General features: G+C 32.5%; 2 protein-coding genes across 4 annotated transcripts in view; one reads left to right on the top strand and one right to left on the bottom strand.

The window, feature by feature from the left end:
• Positions 1-1,197: 1,197 nt before the first annotated feature.
• Positions 1,198-22,241, bottom strand: part of LOC141459658 (bcl-2-related ovarian killer protein-like) — a 111,581-nt gene continuing 90,537 nt past the window's right edge. For 2 of the 3 annotated variants that reach the window (XM_074138961.1, XM_074138962.1), the window contains 4 exons: positions 4,237-4,503; positions 3,883-4,027; positions 2,986-3,261; positions 1,198-1,811 (listed from right to left, as the gene is read on the bottom strand). In XM_074138961.1, the coding sequence (XP_073995062.1) occupies positions 1,674-1,811; positions 2,986-3,261; positions 3,883-4,027; positions 4,237-4,463 (786 nt within the window). In that variant the 5' untranslated portion in view covers positions 4,464-4,503 and the 3' untranslated portion in view covers positions 1,198-1,673. Of the gene's footprint in view, positions 1,812-2,985; positions 3,262-3,882; positions 4,028-4,236; positions 4,504-17,040; positions 17,144-22,241 lie in introns of those variants that run through there. The other variant, XM_074138960.1, reaches the window with a different exon arrangement.
• On the top strand, positions 10,246-12,177 carry LOC141459759 (uncharacterized). The gene is made up of 2 exons (XM_074139167.1): positions 10,246-10,680; positions 11,950-12,177. The coding sequence occupies exons 1-2, from the start codon at positions 10,306-10,308 to the stop codon at positions 12,169-12,171; spliced, it is 597 nt and encodes a 198-aa protein (XP_073995268.1). The 5' UTR covers positions 10,246-10,305; the 3' UTR covers positions 12,172-12,177.

The following is a 22,241-nucleotide window of genomic DNA, read 5'->3' as shown; positions in this document are numbered from 1 at the left end:
GGTTGGCCAGAAACCCTTACGCTACTGCGACCCGAATGTTCTATAGTGGTACCCACTAGTTATAAAGCACTTCTTTCAATTCTTTCTAACCTAAAATTAGGAATTTGGTGAAGGGCAAATTACGAAGACTTCTACGAAGAACCGAACCCATCGTCAAATAAATTTTTGCAATGCCGCATTCTTTTTTTTTCTCATGAAAAAGTCAATACAGGCTATTTTTCGTTTCTTTTTTCGCCTGTCTCGACCTATGGGTTTTGCCCAATCATTGCTATAACTTCTTCTGTTTTGAGCTGCATTCGTAGCAATGCCACAACATAGAGTTCGGGTGGTTCCTTGAACGCACTCCATAGTTGGGTTCTATATCACAAAAGGCTTAAAACTTATTTTAGCTAATCCCACACTAGCCTTAAAAGCTAAGAATCGTTAAGTGAGAAGTCCTGCACCACAATTAAATTAAATATAAATTATGTACAATATTTATTTATTTTTTTTAAATTTAAAGAACATATTTACAATCATTAAATTAATACAATTAAAGTCATTATTATTGTTTTTAATGATACAACTTTTCATTATCATCCCGTACAAATATGTGGGACTATACAACCATCATTTTACAAGGAATTCACAGCATCTATGCGGATATTTTAACGAAGCTAAGAAAATACCTTTCTGTAAAGGTAGTTTGACGATTTTTTTTTAAAAAATTCGTTAGACCCAGGTTTATAGAGAAGCCCTACCGAATCATATTCACCTATAAGATTCTCACTCAGTATTCTACAAACTCTTCCGAGATATCTTGTAACATATAGGCTCTGTAGGCTACTCAATCAAGTTCAAGTTTTTAAGTTGGCAATGTGCCTTCAAAATATCTTCTTGTTGAAGAAATGAAGAGCCTAAGAAGAGTATGCCCGGTCATTAGCATCACTATATTCGTTAAGATATCCTTCTTGCATTTAAAAAATCACGAGAGGTTCCAAGACAAATTTAATTATGTAGAAAACTCTTCGACTGATGCAAGAGTTATATTCGTACCATCTTGCGTTCATTTCTTTTTAATCCTCCCTATTTTGATTGAAGCAGCTCAATAACTGCCAGAAATAGTGGGCAAAGGGATTAGATGATCTATGAAGGGATGAGAAAATCTTTTTTGATTTCTTTCTGTCCCAATTTATTGATTCCTTTACCTGCTTTGATGAGCACTGTGGCGTCTCCAGGACTTCCCAACTGCCTGGATATCCAATAAAATAATAAATCCACAATGGATTATGTCAAATGTAACTACTGGCTCTTTATAAAATTTATACTAGTCTCTTTATTATATTTAAAATTTGGTTGTCTACTATTACTTTTCTGTAGGTCAACATTCTATTATATTCCCCTAGACAATTCGCCTGGAGTTGAAGGCCAACCAATGAAGAAAAAACTTACAATTTTTAACTTTAACAAGTCATACTTTAGGATTTGTCTTTTACAAGATAAGTACCGTTTTAAAAATCTGGCAATATCTAAGTGAACATAAAAATTGAATCTTCAGTTTTTAAATTCAGTAAATATTGCCATTTAAATGTTGTTTTTTTTTTTTAAATATTTTAAAGTTACTTACATTATAATTCGAATATGATATTTAAATCTATTCTAAAAGCAACATTATATTGCTTTTAAGATATCTCTCAAATAGCAAATCTTCCAAACCATCTAAGTATTAGGACGATAAGAAATGCCGCTGCAACTAGAGCTCCTAGAAAGCCTACAAAACTGCTTAGAGAAATCTCCGTTGATGGCGGCTTACAGTAAGAGCAAAGTCCAGGCTAAAAACAAAAAAGATTTATTAGGAAAAATTAGTTGTACAAACTTCTTCCATAAGTAGTTACACCAAGAAACTGTCGGGTGATGCCCGACGGGCTTATAAGAAATCAAATCAGATCATGTTTTGATTGGTTTTCAACAATCCTCGGATATCCTAGAGATCACTTCTTGGTAAAGGAGAAATATAGAAAAAAAGTTATCGGACAGGTTAAGGATAATGCAGAGAGATTTGAAAGTTACAACTTAGAGAGTCAAAGTAATTCTGAAATCAGAGAATCCTAATTCTGAAGGAAAAGTTAAATAACATCAAATTTAATGTAACCCGTTTTCCGTGTAATTACAGTAAACACTACATTTCATAACTCGCAATGTGACATTTTCTTCCAATCTTTAATATCAGATGTTTTCTGCAATAGTTTTCATTATTCAGGAGATTAAAACTAAACTTTGACAAAGGCAACACCTTTAAAAATCTACTCAGGTTACATAGGTTACTGAATTCAAAAATATTAGATTAACTTGAGTTTTAGAAATGTAAAAAAACTGGAAAAAAAAAGCTAAACATATTTCATTTAATTTTTTTTTTAATTAGTTTTTATAAAGTTAATAGTACTTACAATAAATCGTGTTTGTAACTGGCATAGTAAGCTATTTAGCTGTTGGTTAGTTAATATTACTAATACTATTAAGTTTTAAGTAAGTTATCCATTAGTTTTCTGGAATTAATTCTTAGAAGAAGTATTTTACACATAAAACAATCTTCGCGAATGCACTCTAAGCATCGTGATGAAAGACCGGTGTGTTACTCATGAAGAAGGTTACTGATGGGTTACAAAACAGGTAAACAGGGGTGTCTAAAATTTAAAATACATATTTAAAAAAAATTGTTAACTATTAATATTACATTTAATTATTTATTAAAACTGAATTTAAATAAATTAAGTTTTGATTACGTCATTTTGTTTGCATGATAAATGTAAAAATGAGAACTTACTAATAAATACATAGTAATAGTGCACGAATGAGTGATTAAGTTTGAAATTTCAACACTAAATTTAGTAAACAATAATGGGCCTATTATTTAACGATAACAGATAAAATATATTTCAAATTTGCACATTTTTTTAAGAGTCGCTTTGTTTTCAAAGAATTTATAACAATAAAAACCTTACTTACCCAACCGCCGTTTTCAGCAATCCATGTTGCCAGATCATTTTCTATCGACGTAGCCATTGCTTCAACAATTGAATAAATATATTCTGGATGACCTGATCGAACGCAATCGACTGCCAATCCGCCGGCTACTGCGAACAGTGAAACTACTCTCGCCCATGTTACCTGTCCACGGGTTAGCTCCTTGGATACACAGGTAAGTGCACTGGCTAAGGCTTTTTCCGAAGAGGCTGCGCCTCCTGGAAGACTAGAAATCTGGCGTCCTACTCCAGTGTAAACCTGGAAAAAAAAGTGTGAATTTAGTTCGTTGCTTTTAAGAAAATTTGATTTTAATCCTATATACCCCAGAGTTATATGCTCCACCCACTTTTTTTTAAACGGCGGGAAATTTCGAAAAAATAAAAAATAAGTATTTAATCATTTTTAGTCTAGTTTATTTTCAGTGATTGACCCATTTTTTTAAACCCCTGTATCTAGAGATACAGCATCCAACTTTTGTTTTTCAAATAGAACGTTATTTATTTTTTATTTTTTGCATATTTCTATAGTATTTGAGCTCCTAAAAAAAACAAAAAAATTTTTTTTTGAAATCGGTTAAGTTTTTCAAACGTTATGGTAATTTAAAATATGAAAAACAAATTTCAGTTTATTGTCAAAATTACGTCATTTTTTTTTTAAAGAATCTGTTCAAACTGGACACAATCAACGGATAGGCAAGCTAAAACTCTTGGACTCCCACGCTTTGCTTGTTGCAAATTTCTGCAACTTATGGTGGCGAAGTCAAGATTTAGGCAGGCTAAAGTTATTCGACGTTTCAGATCATCGACTGCAGCCACGGGATTAAGGTTACTGTACACTTAATTTTTTAGTTATCTATATGTATATAAACTCAATACCAACTTTTGGATGTAACCTTTCCAATTCAGCGCCAATACTGATCAACTCGGGCAGGACTTGTCTTACCACGAATCCTCCAGGTAATGTGGCGGCACTCCGGAGTCTCTGAAGGCCGCATTTCTTTGAAAATATGCCAGTTCTCTTAAGCCTAGAAAAATAATTAATATGATAAATGATACGAGATTGAACTACACACTGCGCAGTGTGGAGGGATGTATGACGTGTATACTGTGATTCTTATAACAATTTTTATTTAATTTTTTTTGTATGAAATCGATTTTTTTTTTTAAAAAAAGTATTACGTCATATTAGTATTCCGTAATATTTTATTTTTTCACTTTTCAAACTTCCTTCTACCTGGATCTAATGTACTGTGCACAGAGCGCCCGTCCTTGGTCGACAATTTCAGCGGTAAGTTCAGCACCAACTTTGCCACCCCAGCCGAGTGTCTGTGAGAACTTTCTAGCAGTGATGCCAACATTGGAGAATCGTCTTGGCTGTGCCTGGGCGGCCGGAGGTGGTAAGGGCGGCGACAGTAGAGAGGCGGGAGACGAGAACTTCCGCCTGTTCTGGCAGCTGGACATCTCGCCCTCTCTCTTTTCATCACCAGCTACATCCGCTCCGCTGTAAAACACAAAAAAAAAGAACAATAAGTTTGTCTGTTCGAGAAAATTTTTAAAAAATCTTGTGAACACTCTTACGACTTCCTTCCTCTCACAACAATACTTCTGAATGCTCTCAAACTATTTTTTATCGAATAATAATTCAAATAAACGCGTTTGAAATAAAAACGAACGAAGTTAAAGAAAATCTTTTTCTTAACATTTTTCTAAACCGCCCCCCCCAAAAAAAAGAAAATTTGTTTATCTACTTAAAATGCACTTATTGTCACTTCCATCGGTGATATCGTCAAAGTAAAGAATTTAAACTTCCTGCAATATTCCATTTTTGAGTTATTATTCAGAATTTACACGCAATGCTATCTAGTGGTAATAATTTGCAAGTTTTATAAGTTCCAACCATGCTATCTAGTGGTAAGAATTCGCAAGTTTTACATTTTACATCATTTTTTAAGACTCTATTTCAGTCGAATACTCCCCAGTTAAGTAAATAATCATTGTTTTATTTTTTAAAACATTGGTATTTTATCATCCCTTGGTTTTCTGCCATATTATTACAAACACTTTTAACGGATAATCGTTCAACAAAAATCAACAGCTGATTTACATCTCATCAGAAGTTTTGGTGAAGCAGGCCAAATTCTTAACACTTACACTGAACAAACATACGCACACACAGAGACTTTTTCAATTTTTTTTACTGTACCAATATTTGTGCAAATTAAACTGAACAAAAACACATAACTTTCAGTAGTTCCTACCACACCATCTTTATGAATATCGAACCGAACATGTTACCTTTTATCAACTTCGTAAAACAACTCTACTGTCAACAAAACAATGGGAATGCCCCTATTCTATTCAAATCTATTATAACCCAGTATCATTGATTTCAACAAAAATTTGAACAGTACGAGTAAATAAAATTTAATATTACGCTAAATAGTGTTTTTACGGGAATACCATGTTTTTCATTGATGATTGATGACGACCAAATTTTGCACTGATCCAATAGTATTGCTTTTATATTTTGTTCATCAATAGTGGGTTGCTTGGCAACTTCATTAAGTAATATTAAGTTATTTGCAAATATAAATTTGGCCAATAGTTTTATAAATTTATTCAAAAGTTACGAATAATATAGTTTTTGCTATTATTTTTTATTTTATTTTTTTTAAAGGAGCGTCAACTTCTGATGTAATTGGAACCCGGAGCTTTTTTCAGTGCATTGCTGGCCTGTTCTATCGTTACAGACAACAAGGTCCGGTGATTGAACTGTAAGCAGCTTCTAGAACAGAAAATCTAAAGGCCAGCTGCTGGATTCGAATCTAGGAGCTTTGCGTTGGAATCCTGGAATCCTGATATATTGTACTAATCACTGAGCTAATCCCATCCTTATTTTTTTTGCTATTTATTTTTATTTTTAATAATTTAAGGCGCGTCAACATCTAAGGTTATTGGCGCCCGGAGCTTTTTTCAGTGCACTGCCGGCCACCGGACAGTGTTCTCTCGTTAGACAACACTGTACTTCACCGGACAGCTGAAGCTGTAAGAAGCTCCTAGGAAGAGAAAATCTAAGAGGTTAGCAGCTGGATTCGAACCCGGGACCTCCGCGTGGCAGTCCAGTACGCTAACCGCATAGCTAATCCCTTCCCTTTTTTTTTGCCATTTATTGTTTCTAAATTTGATTGTTTTGAATGTTCATTATCCAGAAAAGTACCATATTCCCCCGCCCCAAAATCGCTGAAAATAAATTAAAATATCTATTAAATAAAATAGCATTTCCGCTCAACATAATATTGTATTTTAAAAGTACTTTTTTTTTTCTATTTTGATCAAATAAAATTTCTGTTTTCGAGTTCTAAACCGGAAATAACCATTTTCCGATACCATGAAATCCAAAAAGTGGCTTTTTGAAAACGTTATTTGTGTTCGAAACAAAATATTTCAACAAATGGATATTGTGGAGGCAAAAACTTTATATTTAGATTGCGAGGGGGGGGCTACCAGGAGGATCACTCATTTCTAGAAATAAAAGTGTTGTTCTCATTTTTTTTTTGGGAGGGGATTTCCTCGGAAATGGCCTCAAAAGTCACATCTCATATCCACATTGTAGTAGTGTTTGTCTAAAACTACCTTTTTTTTTTGAACAGAAAATTTTTTCAGAAGGACTTTTGGAAGAAAGAGCTGCTTTTTGATTCAGGAGTCTACAAAACCAACATTTTCGGCGAAAAGTTGAAATAGGAAATTTTATATTAACAGGAAGTAAGAGACTTCCAAGACTTCCGGTTTAGGGGTTCTCAATAATAGGGTAATGTTAAGTGTAATAGTAAATAGAAACATACATACCTGACAGTGATGCGGATAGTATTTGATCGTGGCATGACCATATTCAGCACCGAATGGTTGTACCAAACTGATGTTGCTTGGTACCAGTACCAAACTAACAACACCAACATTGGTTTTGTTTTCAGCAATACAACAACTGGTGCGCCACTTTAGCCTACCAAAGTTATGTGGCTAGCCAATTTGCATTTGACGCTAATATTAAATATAAAAAACAAAAGAAAACGTCCATTGACTACTAATGGGCTCCTATTGAATATTTAAAAAAATTATTTTTAGCAATTGTAAAATAAATGAAAAAATACGTTGAACATTATTTAACTTTTTTAGCGAACAACTTTTTCTCGTAAACAAACAAAGATTGTTTGTAAAAAAAATATGGTAATTTAGTTAATAATTTATCCTCTTTTTTTTTTTTTTTTTATAAAACGCCACTTTCATAAAAAGGAACCTAGCTGAATCAATTAAGTTACAAAAAAAATAATCAAAAAACAAGCTGAATCAATTACGTTACAAAAAAAATGAAGTTGAATCAATTACGTTACAAAAAAAAAGAAGTTGAATCAATTACGTTACAAAAAAAAACAAGCTGAATCAATTACGTTACAAAAAAAAAATAATCAAAAAACAAGCTGAATCAATTACGTTACAAAAAAAAGAAGTTGAATCAATTACGTTACAAAAAAAAACAAGCTGAATCAATTACGTTACAAAAAAAAACAAGCTGAATCAATTACGTTACAAAAAAAAAAGAAGTTGAATCAATTACGTTACAAAAAAAAACAAGCTGAATCAATTACGTTACAAAAAAAAATAATCAAAAAACAAGCTGAATCAATTACGTTACAAAAAAAAGAAGTTGAATCAATTACGTTACAAAAAAAAACAAGCTGAATCAATTACGTTACAAAAAAAAAATAATCAAAAAACAAGCTGAATCAATTACGTTACAAAAAAAAGAAGTTGAATCAATTACGTTACAAAAAAAAACAAGCTGAATCAATTACGTTACAAAAAAAACAAGCTGAATCAATTACGTTACAAAAAAAAATGATTGTTTTTTATTAAACAATAAAATGAAATATTCATTCATAAATCTTACAATATGGAGCACGTTCAAGCTTACACAATTTACTAAAAAAAAACCCACAAATTTTTACAAAAAAATAAAAAATAAAAATATGAATAGGCATCGAATAGAATGTAGCCTTATCAGAATGAAATGAGATTTCAATCAGATATATCCACTTTAAGGCCTCCTGAATAGCAAAAAGTGGTTTTTACAAATTGGTCTCCCACTCCTCCTCCTCACTCAAATCTCATTCTCCACGTATATGTCCACCTCGTAACTTAGAAACGTATTACAAACTTATTGAAAGCTAAGATTTTGATATTTCACATGGAAGCGGCAATAAGTTTTTGATAAAAAAAAAAAAAAAAAAAATCGATTAGAGCTATCTAAACTAATGTAAGCTAATGAATTGATTACCAAAAGATACCAGACTACCGGTCCGAGAGATTTTGATCGATAAGTTCCCCTGGTGGAACACTAATCAAAAATTGTGATTTCAGCTTTCACATGCGATTTTTTGCATTATTTTTTTGTTTTTTTCACTCACACACACACACACACACACACACACACACACACACACACACACACAAAATGTTTGCTAAAAACTAGCATTTACGAACCATTTCCGGTACAAAATTCGATATCGTAAACTAGACGATATGGCAATAATTTCCGGAACCAGCAAAAAATTATTTATTTATTTTCTTCTATTAAGAGAAGTTCTTTTAATCTTAAATAAAACAGCTGATGAGTCACGCCGTCTACAGTCTACCCTGATAAACTAACCACGCTTACTAGCTGTTTTATAACCCTTAACATTTTAATTGTAACCATAATTTATTAACAAGTCCAAGTTTATACGTGTAAATTTTATATTAACTCTATAAACTTTGCAAATTATCAGTTATTAAATAAATTAAAAAAAAAACGAACATTTTTTTAAATAATTTGTCAGAATATGTTAATTATATGGTAACAGGTGCGATAAGCTGACGATCTTATTATATTAATTTACCTTCTTATTAAAAAAAAAAAAAAAACTTAATATTTTCTTCCAGATGAAACACACTTATAACATTATAAACATATACTTCCATATCGCAATAGGTATCAGCTGACTTGTTTAATAAAGGTGACAAAGCCAGTGGTTACTAGATAGATATAAAAATATATAAATACTTAATATAACTACCAATTAAGTGTTATGAATGCAATTTATACTTGTTCCCATTTCATACTATTAAAACTGGATTATTTTTTTTTTTTTACCGTTCGATTAAAATATTAATTACTAGGTGTATTTATAACTTCAGTCGATAAAATTATTATTTTAATATAATAATTATTATTAAAATTAAATAAAATTATTATAATTTTATTATTATTTTTATTTAAGGCGCGTCAACATTTTGAGATTATTGGAGATTTTGGGAACAGCCTCCGGACAGTGTTTTCTCGTTACAGACAACACTGTCCATTGTCATTGCAGTGAGCTGTAAGAAGCTACTACAAAGAGAGAAAATCTAAGGGCCAGTAACTGGTTTCGAGCCTCGGGGATCTCCGCGTTTGGAGATTCAGTTAACATTAAAAACTGAGGCCAATCCCATCATTGTTATCTGTCAGTTATCTTTTATCGGCAAGTCTTTGTAATTAAAATAGAACCTTTATATTTTCTAAAAGTCCAGTAATGTAAAAAGTAAAAAAAAAGTAATTGCCTATTTTTTCAGGCGGGGCTTTACGTCCAACTACCAATTAGGTGTTGTGGAAGGAGGCGACTAGCAAACTTACTTTACTGTAAACTCATATTAACCATTAAATAAAATCCAAGGCCTAGACCGGGGGAATCGAACCCACTAAACCAACAATACATCTTAGCATTGCGGGTCTAGCCTATAACGGCTCGGCAACCGTAGCGCCTCAAGTCCAGTAATGTTTTTCCCTAGTTTTCACTGACGTGCAAAGAGGGTTGGAAATGTATCCTGACAAATGCGTTTTGATGTTGAGATTTCGACTTCACTTTTGTTTCCTGTTCGCGGATGACCCCCCCTCCCCACAAATTTGGTTATTTCCGTCAGGGATGTGATAAACTTGCATGCTATAATGGATACAATCAAAGCTATCAAACCAGTACTGCCAACCTAACCATATTTTAGGGGTAAATATGGTTGGACGTTTGAAGTCTACGTAAGAATTAGAAATCCTTTTGACAGAGCAAGTCGTGGTGAGTGGTATAATTCTACGGTACAGAAGTTCAATATAATATAATTAATTAATTACAAGTGTATAAAATCAATTAAGATAAGAACTAATAACAATGTGATAAGATTTGCAATATCAAACCCCATAAAGCAGTCAAATAAGATCAAATTTTTTAATTCAGTAAACATGGTACTATTACTAGTTACCTTATGTTTCTGTTTTACAGGAAGTTATACGACCATAGCGGAAGATGTTTCGTATTCAATTGACCTACTATTAGACAGTATAAGTGCACTAATCAAAACTGATAACTATTCACGAATTACCTTACCCAGTATAAACAAGAACGGATTGCATTGTGACGCTGGCGTATTCTCCGATTTATCAACCATACACAGAACTGGAAATGCTACAATAGATATTCAAGGAGATTATATGGCCTTAATTTCTACAAGCCTAGGATTGACTGAGTTTCGCCTAGCCTATAGGAAATGCGTAGTAGCCGGTGTGTTCAGACGTAGTCTTAGGATTACAGCGCCTGAAGATAGTGTTACGTTGCAGGCAAGTTGATTTTGTTTATCCTTTTTTTTTTTTTTGCTTCCTTTGCTTCGACACAGTTGAACACCACGTGACTTCCCTCTGAACGCAGTCTACGTGATTAAATTTTGTTGAACTTCACAATATATACGCACCATTTCCGGCAAAACAAAAACAAAAAAAAAAAAATCGCTACAAACTACATAAGTTACAGTAAAATCATACTTCCGGTACGCCAACTTTTTTTCACAATTAATAGTTTCAATATTCGCCGACGATACTGCTACACTTTCATCCCACTCCGATCCGGTCCAAGCCACTCAGAATATTCAAACTCACTTAAAGCTTCTCGAAACCTGGTTCCGGAAAATGGAAAATAAAAATAAATGAACAAAATTCAGTAAACATTACTTTTACATTACGAAAATCTGCGAGTCCACCAGTTCAACTGAACGGTGTAACGATTCCTCCAGCTGACGTAGAACGATACTTATTGACTGTACATTGACAAGAGACTCACGTGGAACCCCACACACTCGACTGAAACGACAAGACGTGAACAGACGCGCTACAAGCTACTTAGTAGACTACTTGACCGCAGATCCAAACTCGACTTAAATCACAAACTGACCATTTACAAGACACTGTTACATGGACATACGGAGCTGGAGTGTGGGGCTCAACCAAACTCTCTCCAACTCCAAAACGCTTGCAGACAATACAGTCTTAATATCCTACAGAAAATCCTAAATGCTCCTTACTATATTTCTAACCTTACCATACACACTGACCTTCACATCCCTTTAGTCAGCGATCTAATAAAGTCACGCTACCGCAATTTTCACAGCCTACTAGATCTCTCCATCCTAATCCTCTTGTACAACAACTCTCCTTCCAGACAATCCTCCTCGACGTTTGAAGCGGAAGTGGCCTAGGGACCTATTGATGTAAATATCCACCGAGAAAGAGTTTCACCAATGGGTGATTACTCTTATCACGACTTACATGTGAATTTAACTAGTACCATCAAATTTACTTGATTCAACATTTGTTGCAGTTGTAAATATGGCTGATTAAGTGAAAAAATAAATAAATAAAATAATAGTAACATATTATTGTTACTCTTAAATAGATAACCAATCCATTTTAGCGAAAAACCAAATCCCCCGGACGACTCGAATTACCCTTTTAATCGAATTATTCTCAGAAAACATTTTATCATAATTTATTTATTTTAAATACATTTTATGTCAAATATAATATATATTTTTTTTTATTCTTATTTTTTTGCAGTTGTCCGTTCACCATAAAGGCACCAGATGTTATGCGGTATTGAATTCAATAAACATAGACTTACAGAATTTGCAAGTATATACAGGTGATAAGTGGTACAATAAAACGGAAGATTGGTTAATAAATTGGTTAATAAAACTTAACAAAGATCGATTACTAGAATCGATTTATGACGTAATATGGAAGCAAGCAAAAGTATTGTCTAATAAAAATTTTTGTTAATTGGTACGAATATTTTTTTGTTTGTTGTTGATATTTTGTAAGATTTATTGAAGCTAATTCTCTCTCTCCCAACAAATGTTTTACTTCCGCTCTCAACCGGATACTGGAAAATTTGAAAATTTTACTGTCATATTTAATTCTTAATAAATTTAATACAAGTGATGAGATCGTGAATTACATTGACGTAATCTTTAACAGGAATGACGTCACATCTATCTTTTCCTTAAGTGACCGTTAGTTGAATTTCTCGTGGGGGACGGAATTTAAAAGTAAAGGCTAACATGCAAAGAGTCAACGAAGTTTGTTTTAAAGTTATTGTTGGGTCTGATGATGGTACTTAATTCTTCATTTCTTTAGAAGTTTTATTCTATTTCCTTTTAAAAAATAAGAAATAACATTTTTCAATAAACGAGCGTAAAAAGCCCTAACTAAAAGAAAGGAGTATACAGCGCTACCTGTGGAGAGTTACTGAAGTTATTACTAACTACTGTTAGTGACCAACAGAAAGCGCTTAGGACGCAAAAATTATACACATGGTTTAATTTAATGTCCGTATATTACAATTAAAATTGACATTTTTTTAAATGGAATGTTCTGATAACAACTTTCTACCAAAAAGTGACGTAAGTTAATTTTTTTGGCAGAAAGGTGATTAAAATAATATTTATAAATTTATATACACGTAATTTTAACAATGTGTAAATAATAATTGCACACATAACAGGAAAGTGGTTAGCGTTGGAAACTGAATTTCAACATGGAGATAATAAATTTTATTAAGGTGACAAAACTTTTTAACATTTTACACTTCCAAGCAAATACTGGTATCAGGATTGTAGATTACAAGTGGACTTTAAAGAAGAAGATGTTGAAGAGTAATGGAAGAAATTAAATTTAAGATGACAATCTCTATATTCAACTAATCGCCCCCCCCAAAAAAATAATAAAAAATAATTACAAAAAATACCACTTAATATCACTTTAAGGCAATATTTATCTAATTTGATTGATTACATTGATAAAAGAAAATGAATACGACCTAAAATTGATAATAATAAAAAAAGAAGTAATAATAATAATAAAACCTGTTTGAACATGCTTACCTAACTGGTATTATATTATTGCCTGCTACCAGTTATTATTAAAAATAATGGCCACATAAGAAAAAACATATCTCTCCAGAAGGTATAATAATATAAATTACAGTCCTAAAAATAGTTTTTTTTAGTTAATAGTTTTGCCAGGTGCAGTAATAGCTGGCGAAATAGGGCCCTACCTTAATAAATATTTAAAGTGTACACTGACCAGTGAGCTGCTACGTGATAATATTAAAACGTAAACGCAGGTAGTTATGATTGGCCTATCTAGTCGCGTATCAGCCCCCCCCCACTTCACCCCTCACCGCCAATACGTGAACCTGCTGCGAGCTTTCTCACTTAAAATAACAACATATCTTCCCCTTTTTTTTTTTTATTTTTATGGACTTAATTAATTCAATGAATATTGCTGCAGGACTTTTTTAACCTCCGTGTATATATCTTGTACATAAAATCTTACTTCTTGTCCTCCTGGATATGTTAAAGGAATTTATTAGGATTATCCCCTGGTACAAGGATTAGTAATAAAGGTTAAGGAATTCCTGGAAAATGCTAACTGACTTTTTTCTAATTATCTGAATCTTTGATACCTTTTTAAAGTAATCTCTTACTCCTCATTGAAGGCGGGATGCTGCAGAGGATTGTACGTATACTTGTTGCTCTACACAGTATACACATAAAACATACGCATCCCTCCACAACTACTCTGCACATATGCAGATGATACAACCATACTGGCTACAAGTGGGCACCACGGTAGCCGAGCGGTTATATAATGCTAGACCCGAAATGCTAAGAAGTATTGTTGGTTTAGTGGGTTCGATTCCCCCGGTTTTAGGCCTTGGATTTTATTTAAAGGTTTAATATGAGAAATTTATAGTAAAGTATGTTAGGCGGTTATAGGCTAGACCCGCAATGCTAAGATGTATTGTTGGTTTAGTGGGGTCGATTCCCCCGGTCTATAGAGGTCTTAGATTTTATTTAATATTTAATATGAGAAATTTGTAGTAGAGTATGTTAGGCGGTTATAGGCTAGACCCGCAATGCTAAGATGTATTGTTGGTTTAGTGGGTTCAATTCTCCTGTTCTAGGCCTTGGATTTTATTTAATGATTAATATTAGAACTTTGTAGTAAAGTATGTTTGTTAGACGCCTCCGTCCACAACACTTAATTTGGCAATTGGACGTTAAGCCCGCCTGAATAACTCTTCCGGAATCTAAAAATCTCATATAACTTGAACTTAATTAACAAGAACTTAACAATCCCAGCATTGGCAGTTATATAATCCACCAGACTTTTTTTGTTTAGTTCAAAAATTTTCCAAGGGAAAATGCATTTTTCCGAAGGGAGTTATGGAGTTGACGTATTCTTCATTTCTATATATATATATATATATATATATATATATATACTTATTTTTCTTTTTTAAAAAAATAAATAAATCATTTCACATAAAATTACACTATATAAACTATGGTTTCACAGAGTAAAAGAAAGGTATTTCCACAGAGATGCAGCATCATGCGACATTCGGCATGTATAGGATATACGAGTACATATATACAGGACCGCTCTAAACGAGGCTTGCTTTATACTAAACACCCCCACCTGCGTCCAGCATCATTTACATATTATGGAAATCAGTTCGTGGAGTTAGGGAGTTTCAGATATCGGTACTAAGTATATGGGGGATGAGTGGAGGGATGGTGGGTTGGTAGGAGGAGGGAGGGAGGGAGGAAGGGAGAGAGAGAGGGCTGGCTATTCCTAGAGGTAACCAGTATCCAAAGTGAGTGCATATAATTGACAATTTAATAATAACATTGCTAGCAGTAACTGCCCCACAGGAGCCCCACTAATGGAGGCACTGGTCACCCCGCACAAATAGGCGCACTCTGTTAAAGTGATCTAGCAAACTAATTATACTTCTTTTTCTCTTCTAAGTTTCCTTATTTCTATGTAAACATGGTTTTCAGTCTAACTAATTGTGAAACGCTAGTTTTTGTTGAAACCTAAATAAACAAATTTAATTAAATTATTTAGAAATCTGGGGTAGACACACCGAACTTCTTTCTGTATATACGTTTTTGGAACTTAAAAATATTTAATTTTCTTTTAAGAAATACCATTATTTAAATGGTACTTCCGTCTGGAAAATTTACGTCGCTAAATTATAGTTCACGGTCCAAGGGAGAAAACAAATCTTTTTATAGAATGGAATCAATAACTACTTATCAGAAAATATGAAAGCAAACAAATTATTAAAATAAAATAAAAAATTATAATAAATTATGTAAACATAATATTAAATATTAATTAAATTTATTTAAAAAATTCATTAATTTATTTATTTAATTAAATTTAAATTTAAAAAACAAACAATTATTAAACTAAAAAAAAAATTATAATAAATTATGTAAACATAATATCAAATATTAATTAAATTTATTTAAATAATTTATTTAATTAATTAATTTTAAATTAAATTAAATTTATATAAATTAAAATTATTAAATTTTAATAACGAAATAATTGAAACAGCGTTTGCAGCAATACCTAAATTAAATAGGGGTTAAAAACTAAAGTTGAGCTACTAAAAGCGTAGACCCGCAAAACGAAGATGTATTGCTGGTTTAGAGGTTTATTTATATACACGTATGTTAAATATGAATAACGTATCTAGGAACTAGTAATAAGCTATAATGCTTTTAGGCAAGAAAAATAGGCTTTACTTGTACATTCTTGAGGTTTCTTTGATTATTTTTTAAGAAAACTGGTTTGAAAACTCACTTGACTTTCCCGGATAATTTTTTTTTGTTTTTTCTTTCAATTGTGGTTATATGGCGACCGGAGCTTTTTGTGGGGTTGTAAGTTACAGTAGGGTTGTCTAGAAGTACTTGATTGAAATTTAAAGTTTCATCTTGTTGTGAGGTATTATTATTTTTTTTTTTTAAAGACATTTAGTAAATATATACAAACATCTAGGCGCCACAATAATCAAACGATTATAGGCCAGACCCGCAATGCTAAGATGTATTGTTGGTTTAGTGGGTTCAATTCCCCTGGTCTAGGCATGGATTTTGTCTAAGGGTTAATATGAGGAATTTATAGTAAAGTATGTTTGGCGGTTATAGGCAAGACCCGCAATGCTAAGATGTATTGTTGGTTTAGTGGGTTCGATTACCTGGTCTAGGCCTTGGATTTTATTTAATGGTTAATATGAAAATTTATATTAAAGTATTGTTTGCTCTCCCCATGACCTGTAAAGCCTGCCAGACAAAAGTAAGGCATTATTTTACTTACTTTACTCTATACTCACTCATACATTGAGGAATGTACTAGAATAAAGAGGACTTACAGCAATATGCTCTGAGGTACATCCATAAATACTTAAATGATTCAGGTAAATTGTTAGAGAACGTTCGCTAAGTCGCAAGAGAAATTAAGTTGTAAGCACATCATAAGAGCAGCAATAAGCCCCAGTCCAAATAGTAAGAGCACTTTTTTTTTGAACTTCTGTGGGGATATATTGAAACTTTGCAAGGATTGCTATACTTCTACTTTTCAATAAATAACTCTAGTAACTTTTTAATCAACTTTTATAACAAAGAGTTTGCAATTGGAAATATCTAATTTAAAATTTAAAACAAGTTTTAACGAATTAGTTTTCATCATTAAATGGGAACAAACTTTTAATAATGATACAAGGAGTTTATTTTTTAATCATAATGATAGCGGCTTTTAGTTTCAGAAAGATTTCAAATAAACTCTTACCATAATACTAAGAGATCTCTGCCCATGATTTTGTTGCAGTATAAACTATAGCCCGTGAACTAGCCACTATGAGAAATCAACGACACGACTAGACTATCTGAACATCGCTCGCGTATAACCTCCCAACAATAAGCAAGGAACAATTTTATTATTGTGACGTCACCAATTGTATTGAATAAAAGAAAATTTAGCTCAATGAAAGTGGCATAGCCAAGGGAGGGGGAGCAGAGGTTTGGATTTATGAATGGCGAATAATTGTCTTGATAGAAATCAGGTGAATTGGCTGGATGGGATAATATCTTTGATTTTATCCGCCCTCGCAAACAAATTGATTTTTTTTTTACTAAGTCAGCAAGTTTAGAGCGAGACGGTACCTAAGTTAAGTCTCGAAATATTCACACCAAACTAGATTAAACTACCTGAATGAAAGATGAATGAAATGAAATGACCTAATGAATGAAAGCCCTTAACCGTTCAGGAATAAACATGCATGCAAATAATTAAGACGTAATCAAAAATTAAAGATACAAGTCCAATATCGCAATTCTGGACAAATGAGAGGGAATTCTGGACCATTAAATGCTTATAAACACCTGTGAGTTCAGAAGAAAAGATGCCCCAACTTTTCACAACTATGTATGGAGGTTGGCAGACAGGCTGCTGCTTACTGGAATTGATGATGATCGCCGAAGTTTGGCAAAAGCATACTGAGAGTTACGGGATGATTACGAAGAAAAGAGATGATGGAAAAGAGATGAAAACTCCCCTAGTCTTTGTGTGAGGAAAAATGAGGGAGAAAAAAAGAAGAAGCCAGCACTCAGTGCTAATGAGCAAAATTGGGATGCCAGAGCTGAGTAAGAAGTTAGTTATAAGACATTCAAGAGTTATGGACCAATGGACATGGGCCAGAAATGATGTAACCTCATACACGAGAAAATAGCAAACAATGCAAGAAAATAGCGGTACATATAATGGAAAAGAACAGTAATAAAAAATCAAAATCAATAACATCCGACATAAAAAAGGAAATCAACAAAAAGAGGAATAGTGAGTGAGTAGGAGAGAAGATGTAAAACAATAGAAAGGTTAGTGTGTGCGATTGAGAAAGAGCAGGGGGGGGAGTCCTGCAAACAGGAGAGTAGCTCACACTCAAGAACACTTCTCTGTAGACGGTTAATCTAAGGACCACTTCTGGTTTCGCTAAGGTTATTGTTTCTAGAAGAGCTCTTGGTATCAGGCTCAACATCAGGACAAACAGCCTGATAATCAGGACTTCAGAGGATCTCTAAACTATGTTTTCCTAGAAATATATACAATTTTCTTCTTACATGGAAAAGCTCTACTTTAACAATCGGAAACTGGGGCTTTAATGTGGAACACCTGGTCAACATTTATCTTTTACCTCTTTTAAAAAGAAAGGAAGGATATTTTCAATTTCAGTCATTGTTTTGCCAAGCTACTGACTTTGGGAATTAAGACTTAATCAGGGCTCATGCATATTAACAATTACATATAGTTTACATTATTACATGTAAGATTGGTGTATCTTCGGTGCTGGCTGTTTAAGTTACCCTGAACTGTTAATTAGTTACTCTAAACAGTTAATTAGGTACTCTGAACAGTTAATAAGTTACCCTAAACAGTTAATAAGTTACTCTAAACAGTTAATAGGTTACTCTAAACAGTTAATTAGGCACTCTAAACAGTTAATTAGGCACTCTAAACAGTTAATTAGGTACTCTAAAAAGTTAATAAGTTACTCTAAACAGTTAATAGGTTACCCTAAACAGTTAGTTACTCTAAACAGTTAATAACTTACTCTAAACAGTTAATTAGGTACACTAAACAGTTAATAAGGTACTGTAAACAGTTAATAAGGTACTCTAAACAGTTTATTGGTTACTCTAAACAGTTAATAACATACTCAAAACAGTTAATTGGGTACTCTAAACAGTTAATTAGGTACACTAAACAGTTAATAAGGTACTGTAAACAGTTAATTAGGTACTCTAAACAGTTTAAAAGGTACTCTAAACAGTCAGGGCAGAAGCACCAGATAAATATTATGATTGAATGAAATTTAACAAGCATTATTACAAAATTAAAATTTAATTGCTAACATAAATACCTAATTTATTATTTGAATAAAAAAATAAATAAATAAATAAAAACAAAGAAATAAAGAAAGATAACTGTTTATTTATTAATAATAAAGTAACAAGATGCCTGTGTGTGCGAGAGAGAACACTTAAGATTCACAAAGTTCGTAGACATCCGGTTCTAAGAGATTCACGACTTCATTAATTCAGTTAACTTCCTAAGAAAGTTATTAATCAGAAGTTAGTTTGGAGAGTAGCGGGACTAAACCACTAAAATTGGTGACGTCACGATAATAAATCAATTTTAGATTTTTTCTATTTTCTAATTCCAAGCTATCCAGAAATTTTATAAACTACCAAATCTGATAGAAATCACTTTAATAAATTTGAAATATAAACGATTTACAAAACCTAAAAACTTTAACCTTCTATATCACATTATCTATTATCAATAAAACATCGCTTTTTATATCAGTTATAGAGCTTTCTATTCTCTACATTTGGGTAAAGAAATCATTACATTCTGATGAATAGGAAGAGAGTTATAGAGGTTTGAAATTTGAACGAAATTGAAACCCTCTAAACTTTAACCTTCTATATCTCATTATCTATTATCAATAAAACATCGCTTTTTATATCAGTTATAGAGCTGTCTTTTCTCTACATTTGGGTAAAGAAATCATTGAATTCTGATGAATCGGAGGAGAGATATAAAGCATTGAAATTTGAACAGTTTTTAAAACCTCCAAAATTTAACCTTCTATATCTCATTAACTATTATCACTAAAACATCTCTATTTATATCAGTTATAGAGTATACTTTTCTCTACAATTTGGTAAGGAATTCATTAATATCGGAACAATGCGATGGGAGATATAAAGGTTTGAAATTTGAACGATTTACCAATATATCACAGTTATATATCTTACAATTTATATATTTTATGTAGGATTGATTAAAACATTGTCCTAAGCGGAAGTTCAAAATGGTAGAAAGCTTAAATAGATGTAAGTAAGGGTCACTTAAAAAAAAAAATTAGAAACGAACTTTGTATAAAAACAACCATTTGTCGAACTTATGTATATCGCCTAAATTACGACCTTTATTTAGAATGAAATGATGGGTAGTTGCTGATTTGTGTACCTGTTGTAGTAATAATTAATCAACTCTTATACTGTACTATTTTTAAACTGTAAAGTTTTTGTTAAAGGAGATAAATTATATGTCTTTATTTGTATCTTTTTATATTAGGTTTATCGTGTAGTATTCAATGTTTCTTCTTTATCTTTAACGATTAGAATACTGGTCCAAGTACATCGTTCATTCATAAAAAAGACACTAATTCTAATAATTGCTGCCTGATAAAGGCCAAGGATAAGAAGACACGTGATAAACTATCTTCAATGAAGATATATAATAACTAACAAAAGTAAATTTGTCTATTTAAATAAGAGAAAAAGTAAAAATTAAGGATTATCAACCACACAATGTGGGAATCAGTAAATAGGCTAAGTATGGTAGTAAATCTAGGCTATGTGATCCGTGGGCTATGTTAGCTTCGCATGATTATCAAGTCAACAGCGAGGAGAAAACTCGAACAGACCCTCCTTACCAAATAAAGACCCCTGATCGATACATAAAGGCCCCTAATCGATACATAAAGGCCCCTAATCGATCATTACTACCATAATGGATAAACAGTTTGCACAATTTAAAAAAAAAAAAACTGAAAAGGGAAGAAAGCGTAGAGATAATTTATCGGACTTCTCTCTACGCACCCTAGATTCACATCATGTATCTTTCAAAAGCCCAGGACTCCAGTCAAGTAGGTCTGATTTATATACAGACTACGGCCGGAAATGTGGACTTTACATGAAGTTCCTTTCGCTTCATTATTGCTTTAAACGTCACTCAAAACAATTGCTTTTCATTTCTCTACATCTACACAATATATGAACTGTCCATAGTTCTCTTTTTAATGCTTTTCATTTGATTCTTTGATTATACCCACGTTTCCATGCCACTTAGGTCAATCATTTGATGCAATCAACGATGCAATCAATGCTAGATTTGGTTTTTATCATCCGTCGTAGCACGCATGCTTATTTTTGAACCGGTTTTGGACTTAGATCCATCATCAGATCACATCAAAGCAGTTTTTTTTGTTAAACATTTTTATTAAAGTGTGATAATAAAATTTCTTTATAGTATTATTGATTTAGTAATACAATAATATAGTATTAATAGTAATTTATAGGTAAAAGTTTTTCTTCATTGGTTACGATATTGCCACTGCGCAAGGTAGTATATGTATAGACGCCACGATAGCCGAGCGGTTATAGGCTAGACCCGCAATGCTAAGATGTATTGTTGGTTTAGTGGGTTCGACTCCCTTGGTCTAGGCCTTGGATTTTATTTAATGGTTAATATGAGAGATTTTTGACTTCACTTGAAATTTACTAGGTTTCATTAATTATTATTTCGATTATTTTTACTAAAATGTTTTGACAATTCATTAAAATTGGTCCCGCTTTCGAATCCAACTGCTGATCCTTAGATTTTTCTCTTCCTAGGAGCTTCTTACAGCTCTGTAACGAGAGATCACTGTCCAGAGACCGGCAGAGCACCAATAACCCCAGATGTTACCCGCCTTAAATCATAAAAACACACACACACACACACACACACACACATATACATAATACCATATCATGTTACCTCTCTCATACAATCAGCAAGTGGTAGAGGCAATCTATTGTGTGACCTAAGTAATCAAGACAGAATTTTAAGAGACTCTTCACAATGTCCATGGTGACTTTAATGACAAGGGAAGTAGTAAGAACCCGGAAACTGGAAATAGTCGCCTGGTGATGCTGTATGATGAGAATGAAAGTGCAAGAGATATAGTGCATCATAAATCGAATGACTCTTTCACCATAGAATTATGTGCTAGCATAATAACCAGAAACAGCTGTAAGTTTACAAACATTTTACAAACAAAAATAAAATGCAAACATAAAATAAAGAACAGATAAAAAGTAAAATAAAAAATTTAGGAAATAAAGATAGTAGAAGACAAAGATGTATACATATATAAAGAG

The sequence above is a fragment of the Rhodnius prolixus genome, unplaced genomic scaffold, assembly GCF_049639745.1.
Source record: "Rhodnius prolixus isolate KJV_2025 unplaced genomic scaffold, Rpr scaffold_17, whole genome shotgun sequence".
Taxonomy (NCBI): Eukaryota; Metazoa; Arthropoda; class Insecta; order Hemiptera; family Reduviidae; genus Rhodnius; species Rhodnius prolixus.
Note: the sequence above shows the minus strand (reverse complement) of the source record. Positions and strands in the feature narration are given on the sequence as shown.

Bases quoted from the DNA above. Each gene is read 5' to 3' on its own strand.
- LOC141459759 (XM_074139167.1), top strand. From the start codon at position 10,306: ATGGTACTATTACTAGTTACCTTATGTTTCTGTTTTACAGGAAGTTAT. The intron at 10,681-11,949 runs GCAAGTTGATTT...ATTTTTTTGCAG, and splicing joins AAGATAGTGTTACGTTGCAG to TTGTCCGTTCACCATAAAGG.